Source organism: Orycteropus afer, unplaced genomic scaffold, assembly GCF_000298275.1.
Source record: "Orycteropus afer afer isolate SDZICR_OR568_19922 unplaced genomic scaffold, OryAfe1.0 scaffold00020, whole genome shotgun sequence".
Lineage (NCBI taxonomy): Eukaryota > Metazoa > Chordata > Mammalia > Tubulidentata > Orycteropodidae > Orycteropus > Orycteropus afer.
The window spans coordinates 876,935-885,393 of record NW_006921607.1 but is presented as its reverse complement, the minus strand read 5'-3'; the positions used below and the strand labels follow the sequence as shown (position 1 = coordinate 885,393).

Below are 8,459 nucleotides of genomic sequence, written 5' to 3'. Positions count from 1 at the left end.
TCGTTGGGCACTGCTTTGGGGGACGTGCCCGGTCTCTGCACGCAGCTTCTGGGTTCTGAAAAGCGGTCCTTTCTCCTAACCCAGACGAAGTGGAAGGAGGTGGCTCAGTCTGGTCGTGGGGCTCCAAAACCCATCTGGTCGCCCTCTACCCTCACTTCCCGCCCCCACCCCCCCCCCCACCCCCCCACCCGCACCCCTGCAAGGAAGAGGGCTCTTGCGCCCAGGACGCATGTACAAACGGCTGGCTCCGCTCTCCCAGTCGTCCTCTGGTCGGTCGGTGAGTGGTAAGTCTCCTTGTTTGAGCTCCTGTGGGTACCCGAGCAACGCCGCGTCTCGCTGGTCGCCGCTCACCGCTGCTTCCGCTGCGCCTGCTGGAGCCGCCGGGAGAGGTCGTCGATGCGCACGTTCTTCAGCTGCAGCAGGTGCTCCAGGCGCCTCACCTTCATCTGCAGGACCTGGGCCGCGCGCGCAGAGGTCAAACCCGGCAACCTGCTGCCCTGGCCCCTGCCTCTGCTGGCACCAGATCCCCGTGCCTTCCCAGAGCACCCTCACCTGCACTGTCTCCTGTGAGGCCAGCAGCTCCTGCTCCTTTTCGGCGATCTGAAGGATGAAGCTTGGGTCGCCCTGAAGCGCCTGGCTATACCCCGGAGGGCCGGGCGCGGGCAGCCGCCCCGCCCTGGGATGGGGTCAAGTGAGAAGAGACTTAGCGGAGAACTGGACCTCGGGCCCTCACCCTTCCAGTGCCCTTGGCTGTTGCTCCTCTCCCCACTTTCCTGCCTACCCTTCCCTCCCAGGCACAGCATTCTCCCTGCTACCTCCCCCCAGACCACCAGGGCAGGTGAGATCAGGAACCTCCAGCCACAGCTTACTTGAGCGGTCCTCCTCCCTGTGGTTCTGGGGCACCTTCTCCCCCGGCCTTATGGGGCAAACCTGAGGACAGGCACGTGGAGGAATGGCCGGCTGCCCTCCCACATACCCGTTTGCCATAAGAACAAAGGAGGAGAGGAAAGAGAGGCTGCCTACCCACATCCATGTAGCCACTGCCATCCTGGGGAGCCAGTTCCTGAAAGAACCCCACGTCCACTGTGAGCCCGGGCTTGCCCATCCCCAAGGAGCCCCTTGCCCCTTCTGTGGCTTCCCAGACCAGGTTCGCTTTATCCAGGTACTTATCACCAAGCGAGGCTTTCTGCTGCCTGCGAAGCCCCCCAGAGTTACTGGAGACGTGGAGGCGGGGTGGTACCTGTGAGGAGGCCAAACCCTGCTTCCTGCGCCTCTGCCGTTCCTCCAAGCGCTGCCGCAATGGGATGAGGACCAGCTCCACAACACCCGGGGCGCATTGAGCGATCTTGCGCGTCACGTCCTCCGGTACCGAGAAGTTCAGCTTATTCAGCACCTTCCTGGGGGCAGACATGCAGGTGGTGGACTGGATCCAAGCGTGATGAAGGGAGGGGATGGAGAGGAGAGGGGAGGCAGCGGTCTCAGTGCTAAGAGAGCCGCTCTAGGGGAGCCGAAGAACACCACTGAGCCGTCCTGCTTGGGTGCTCTGAGGTTCCAGTGGCCTCCCTAGTAGAAGCGTCCCTGGTTTTGTTACCAGTCTAATTCATTCTGTCAGTGTTGGCCCTCTCCACCCTGCCACTCTTCCTCAACACCCTCCCCCAGCAGACCAAAGGAGGCGGAGTTGCTAGGGCAGCCCTTCCTGGGGAGGGCAGGAAAGGCTGGAGAGTCCTGCCTCAAGACCAGGTATTCTGCTACCTATTCAGGTGATTCCAGTTGCTAAGCTTTTGCTGGAGAGAGTTGGCCGGGACATAATTGTGCATCTCCACCATCTTGGGAAAGTAAAACTTGATGACCTCTGCAACTAGGACTGAAGGAGTGGGGTGGGGCAGACGTGGAAGTTGGGGGGATGGATAAGGTAGAAGGAGGTGGGAGAAGAAAATGACAGAGTAGAGAAATAAGGAGTGGGCCAAGTGGAAGGGTGGAGATGGTGAAAAGGGGAGGGTGACAGGGAGGAAGAAAAGGGAGGAGGACAAAGAAAAAAAAGAGTCATTAGGGAGAGAAGACAAAGTGTTCAGCATACCCCAGAGAAGCTGCAAACCTTCCCCCTTAACTAATGGCATGGGGAAGCTGAGGTCTCTTGTTATGTAGCAGAGAATAAGTCTCCAGGAAAGATCCTGGGGTCCTTCCCTAGGCAGTCACTTAGATGTGCATGCATGCATGAACGTGCATACACACACGTGCACGCGCACACACACACACTCCAACACCAATTTCCCAGGAGAGACTCACATAGAGACACAATGTGAGAAGACCTTCCTACAGATATACATATAGAACAGATGTGTTCACAGAGGACACACACATACCCACACACACACATACACACACAGAGTCACCTGTGCACATAAATCCATTGCTGTTGAGTCTATTCTGACTGATGGCAACCCTATAGGACAGAAAAGACCTGTCCCATAGGGTTTCTAAGGCTTAAATCTTTACAGAAGCAGACTGCCACATCTTTCTTCCAGGGAGTGGCTGGTGGGTTCAAACTGTCGACCTTGGATTAGCAGCTGAGCACTTAAGCACTGCGCTACCAGAGCTTCCTCATATGCACATAGCCTCTCTAAATGTATACACACACCGATACAAACTTCACTGAAATACCAAGAGAAAGTCACAGATACACAAACACTGACACAATCACACAGTCACAAAGGAACATATATGCACCAAACCCAACACACATACATACAGGGCAGAATGTGCTGACCACATATGGACACACAGATGCTTAGACTCCCAGAAGACAAACATATAACACACACTCAGCTATGTGTATTCACACACACACCGATAGATGTTCAAAGACATACAAGTGTGCATCTTAGTCATTAAAGTCTCAAGGAGTCACAGATTCACACACTCAAAGACATATGTACACACAAAAAAACATATGCACACATGCATACAGGATAAACCATGTCCACATATACATGTCCAAATTCTCACAGATACACATAGAAAATACACATACTTAAGTCCCAGGGGGCAGTCAGACCTCTCTGCCCCCCTCAAAGCACAGAGACACATATGCACACAGACATCTTACACACTTACATACAAGACAGAACATACAGACACACATAGGCGCATACACTCACACAGGCGAGCACACACACACACACACACACAAGGGTGCACACCTCCGTCACTGAAGTCCCGGGAAAGGTTTCGCTTGGGCCGGGACAGAGGGATGTTGTCCACCCACAGGTACAGCTGGTGCAGTGTCTCCTCGTCCACACTGCCCTCCATTGGTGTCCGGGCAAAATTAGGTTGTTTCAGCCGTGCAGTGGCCAGCCTCAGCCTCACGACCCTTCAGGCGCTTTTTCTTCAGCCGCTGCCCGCGCCCAAACTCCGCGACTAAAGTCCCAGCTGCGAGCGGCCATATTGTTTCATGAAACCATAGCAACCACCCGATCGCCCGGGAGCAGGGACTTCTGGGAGTTGCAGTTTTTCCACAGCTGCCTCCTCCAAGGCCCCAGCTTTGAAAGGGCGTTTAGGGGTATTTGTCTTCCCCTCCTCCCCAAGAAGGCATCACCTCTGCATCTACTGACAAGCCATTGGTCTACTCTGCGACCTGCCAAAGCCTACAGGGCCCCAAGAACCCCTACACTAGTGTCTCCAGGGCTGGGATCCCCTTTGTGGGCCCTTTAGCAGCCAGTGGCAAACAAGACAACTTCATATCCCGACGTTTGTCAGCTTTCTCTGGGGGTCCACCCATCTGTACTGTGTGATAGGCTGTGTGATGCCTTCTTGCTGGGTCCCTCACCAAAGTTCTATGCTCTTAGGGCTATCTCCACCTCCCTCCCAGCAGAGTCCTGGTAGTGCATTTAATAGTCAGACTTCCAGAGCTAACAACACCAGAGCTCAAGGCAGAGTGCCTGAGTGCCTGGGGCTGGTCACTTACCTCCTTAACTGTTCCTCCTTTGGGAAATGGGAATGGTTCTCACCTATTAGTCCCAATGGGGTAGCAAAGAACTTTAAAGTGTTATTTTACAGACCACCTGTATTTGTATGAGGACTAGGGAATTGGGGTTGGTGAAAGGTTGAGGAATCACAAGAGCTCCTGTACACACTTCCCCACCCCTCAATCTCCCCCTAAAGTGCTATTCTTCATGGATTGGAAATGATTCAAATCAATCTGGGATTAATCAGTTCCATTTCAAAACAGCACTACACTCAGGAGGGTTAGGAATTTGGATCCCTCACTGAGGGAGTAACAGGAAAGCAGCTCTTCTAGGACCAGCTTGGGAGCAAAACTTGCTTCCACCAGATTAGCTGTGTGCTCTGCGCACATTATAGCACCCCTCTGTACCTGCTTTCTCAGTTTTACCTACCTTATAGGGGCTTTGTGAGCAAATCCACTTAAAATGCTTAGTACAGCTCCTGGCACACAGCAGGGGTCCTATTAACATCAGTTGGCATTATCACTAATTAGTTCATTTCAGTTCCAACGAAAGGGATATTCTTGTTGGCAGGAGACAAATGGAAGTGATTTGCCTTGTTGGCATTTGAAGGGAGGGACCTGGGTTTGAGGCCACTGCTCTTCCCTACTTACTCCAGAGTACATCAGAGGGTAGACAGGGCTGCGTTATGACTTCTTGGCCTGCTCCCTAAGGGCTCCAATTGGTGACGGTGGTGATGATGGTTCAAGGTGTCTCAACTGCTCTTTGCAGTTAAGTTTTCAAGCCTTGAAGGCCTGAAGGCAAGCAGAGTGCCAGAAGCATGAAAGGCCATTCAGTGTGGGGACAGTCACTCACCTTCTTGTTTTAAAATATGCATGGTGGCCTTGCTTTTCTAAAAGGGAACACACCCCGATAGGCAAGGAACCAAAGATGATCTAGACATTCCCTGCCCTGTCCCCCCCCCAACATTCCAGGGTGGAGAGAGGAACTGCAAGGTGGTGGTAGGGGAGAGGGAACTGCAGGGGTCACATTCCAGCTGCAGTGGAGGTGGGAAAACCGGTTTGGGGCCCAGAGTTGCCAGCCCTGCTTAGGCTCTGGCTCTCGCGATTGAAGCACTGGGGTCTGAAGGTCTCACTGAGGGAGCGTGAGGAAGGGAGAGGTGGGCCTGAAAAGTGGGGACAGGAAGGGGGTGGATAGCAGAGAGCTCTGCCTTCACCTTTGGACTGGGCCTCACCTAGCGGGCACTGCACAGGGAGTTAGCAACTCATCCTTAGCCTCGTGAAGGTGCAATCTGTCCCCAGTATCTTCATGGGTCAGCATTTTCACCTTTCTCCTATCACAACCACCAAAGGTGACCACCAGTCTGAGATGCCACCACCAAAAGGCCTAAAAATCTCTCTTAAAGCACTAAACTAAATGCTGCCCCAGCTAACTCCAATTTGGACCACAGGAGCTGCCTCAACATCCCTTTCTTTCTGTTCTCCGGCCTCCTCCTTCAAGGGCCTTCTTTAGCCAGTTTCGATGGACCAAGTACCTACACTGTCTGATGTGCCCAACAGGGACTTTTAGCATCCTCCCTCCAGTCCCAGCCAAATTACTCCAACCTTCTAACTCCAAAAGCAGTATCAGCCTGGCTTTCTCAGGCCCAACCCCCAGTGCACTGAAGACTCTTTTCCAAACCCCAGATAATAGTTAAGAGACAATGTTGAAAGCTCCCCCTGCTCCTTATCCTGGTCAAGACCTAGGCTTTGCCTACCCTCTCAACTCTTGCTTCCACATCCCACCAGAGCAGGGACCAAAGGGAACCAGGAAAGGATGTGCCCCCAAAACAGACGCAAGCCCAAACCATGAAGGATGCACCCTTGGCTGTTAAAATGTTCACCCCCACAAAAGGGGGGTGGACAGATTTATTGAATTCAAACTGGGGAAGGAGCAGCTGAAGGCCAGACTGTGGGCCCAGCCCCAGGCCGCTCTGCCCAGGATTGGGCCCTGCAAGAGAGGGATGAGAGGCATGGGGCCTATAGCTGCCCACTTAGGAAGCATTATCACTCCCTTAGAGGGCCTCGTGGGACTCTCCAATCTGGAAAGAAAACCAAAGGCCAAAGTAACATGGACTGAGCCAGAGACGGGATTAGGGAGATGGGAAAGCAGGCAGAGGCAGGTTCAGGAACCTGCAGTGAGTTAGAACTGTGCTTCTCGAAGCAGCCCCAGGGTTGGGGTAGGGCTACCAGCCTTGGGGAGGCCTAGGCTGGACCTTCCTCTGGGAGCCATTCCCAGAATGGCTTTGGGGTCCCCCTCTGCCAAGGACCTGGTATGGATGGCAGAGGGGACAGGCACTCTCTGGCCGGGAGCTTCCAGGGCCTATCCCTGGCTGCTGTGGTCTAGTCCACTGATGGCACGGTGTGGTAGCACCGGACGGCTCCCTGCCCACTTCACCTGGTCCCCCAGGCCCAGGGGCAAAGGAGAGGGAAGAGGATTCTGAGAAAGAGGCAACAAGCAGGCAGTGAGGCTGACCCCAGCTCCAGCCTGGGCCCTACCCAGGTGACCGGGCCTATCACAGGGCTGGGGAAGCAACAGTAAAGGACCTGGGGTTCCCCACCCTGGCTCCATCCACAGCGGCTGTTCTCTGGATTGGTGCTGCCACATCTGGATTAGGGCACGGCTAGATCCGGTAGCTCAGCTCTGATGCCCAAAACCCCACACTCCCACCTGCCTGGCGTGGTTCTTCTTGGTCACATGGACCAGATCATGTTCTAAGTGGAGGATGTGGCTCTGCACACGGTCATCAATGGGAAAGGAGGTCAGGTACCTCTTGACCATGGCAAAGTAAGCCATGGCCTCCCCAAAGCTGGGCACAGGCACCTCGTCACCATCCTCCTCATCATCGTCTTCATCTTCATCCTCCTCATCCTCATCTTCCTCCTCATCCTCACTGTCTGACTCAGAGTCCTCCTCGCCTTCCAGGAAATGAAAGGTAGGGCACTGGGCCTCCTCCTGGGCACCGTAGCCCCCAAAGCTGCCACCAGCCTCCACTACTCCCTGAGCCCAGTCCTCAGCATCCAAGCCCTCAGAGGAGCTCTCCTCCTCCTCTTCCTCCTCCTCCTCTTCATCACTGTCATCAACATCACCCTCCTCCTCCACCTCCTCTTCCTCCCCTAACTCCTCACCCTCCCCTCCCTCCTCCTCCTCTCCTTCTTCTTCTCCTTCCCCTTCCTCCCCTTCTTCCCCTCCCTCCTCCTCTTCTTCCTCCTCTTCCTCCTCCTCCTCCTCCTCCTCTTCTTCCTCTCCCTCACTCTTGAGGGCAGTAGTGATGGTAGCATCTGGGTCACCCCCGAAGCCAGCCTCGCGAAAGCAAGTGGCTATGTCTGAAGGCTGGACCGCCTGCCAGGCTGCGGCCACAAAATGCAGGGCTTCCATGAGGCCCAGCTGCAGGCGTGAGGGATCCTGGCTCTCTAGTGCAGCCATGGCCTTGAGCAGCATAGCCTGGCGGTAGTGGCCCTTCACCTGTTGGACCACTCCCCGCTCCAGCGGCTGCACAGTGCCTGATGGGAAGAAGGCCAGTTGCACATGCTGCAGACCCGAGGTATCCAGGGACTGGGCTGCCATGCGGCCGGCCAGCAGCAGGACTCGTCGAGACTCCGTGGCCATGCGGGCATCCAAGGCCTTCAGGTACTTGGCCAACACCTGGCTGGTGACACCACCCTTAGAGTTGGCAGTGTAGTCGCAGGGCAGGCCCCCTTGGCCTGCACGGGGCTTTGCCGACTTGCCTGCCACCAGCGGGGGCAGCTTCTCACTACCATCAGCGTTGGCGCACAGCAGGACACTCAGGCGCTGGGTGGCCCTGCGCTCCCGGCCATCGCTGCTACACAGCCCGGCAGCCTGGTCGGGCAGGAAGTCGTACCACAGACTGGTCTCGATAGCGCTGAACACGTCCTGCGAGGCGTAGCCCTCGACCACTGACGGCTGCTGCTCCTCCCAAGTGTGCCTGCCCGCGCCCCCGCCACTGCCCTCCGAGGGCACCGCAGCGGAGCTGGCAGGCGCCGCCGGGCGCCGGGGGGCAGAGTTGCGCGCCCGGGGGCGGGGCACGCCGCTGCAGGACATCACACCGTGGCGCCGGCGGAAGCGGTCCAGCCAGCCGTTGGAGGCGGTGAAGTCGTCCATGCCCAGCTCCTCAGCTATACGCAGCGCCTTCTCCTTGAGAATGATGCCCTTGACTGGCAGGCCGGCGGCGCGGATCTGCTGGAACCAGGCTATGAGCAACCCCTCGAGCTTGTCGTAGGGCGACAGCTTGTTAGTCTTGCGGCAGGTGGAGGCCACACCGTACTTGCGCTCCGACGCCAGGATGGCGCGCTTGTTCTTCAGAATGGTGCTCAGCGTGGACGGCGGGATGTTAAAGCGCCGCGCGATCTCGCCCTTGCGCAAGTCCGGGTTCTCTTCCACCTCCTGGATGATCCGCGACTTCTCCCGGAACGTCAGCTGCCGCCGCTTCGGGCCCAT

At 56.2% G+C, this 8,459-nt stretch overlaps 2 protein-coding genes across 2 annotated transcripts; both read right to left on the bottom strand.

The window, feature by feature from the left end:
- Positions 1–347: 347 nt before the first annotated feature.
- Positions 348–3,309, bottom strand: SPEF1 (sperm flagellar 1). The gene is made up of 7 exons (XM_007959989.1): positions 3,201–3,309; positions 1,753–1,864; positions 1,241–1,397; positions 1,024–1,063; positions 870–930; positions 553–676; positions 348–455 (listed from the first exon to the last, which is right to left on the bottom strand). The coding sequence occupies exons 1-7, from the start codon at positions 3,307–3,309 to the stop codon at positions 348–350; spliced, it is 711 nt and encodes a 236-aa protein (XP_007958180.1).
- Positions 3,310–6,638: 3,329 nt separating this feature from the next.
- Positions 6,639–8,459, bottom strand: CENPB (centromere protein B). The gene has a single exon (XM_007959986.2). The coding sequence runs from the start codon at positions 8,457–8,459 to the stop codon at positions 6,639–6,641; it is 1,821 nt and encodes a 606-aa protein (XP_007958177.1).

What these genes read in the sequence shown, in the direction of transcription:
- CENPB (XM_007959986.2), bottom strand. Translation starts at nt 8,459, where the DNA reads ATGGGCCCGAAGCGGCGGCAGCTGACGTTCCGGGAGAAGTCGCGGATC.
- SPEF1 (XM_007959989.1), bottom strand. Translation starts at nt 3,309, where the DNA reads ATGGAGGGCAGTGTGGACGAGGAGACACTGCACCAGCTGTACCTGTGG. An exon ending in AACTGGAATCACCTGAATAG is followed by an intron (nt 1,398 to 1,752) that starts GTAGCAGAATAC and finishes GTCTGCCCCCAG; the next exon opens with GAAGGTGCTGAATAAGCTGA. An exon ending in CAGTGGCTACATGGATGTGG is followed by an intron (nt 931 to 1,023) that starts GTAGGCAGCCTC and finishes GCCTGTCCTCAG; the next exon opens with GTTTGCCCCATAAGGCCGGG.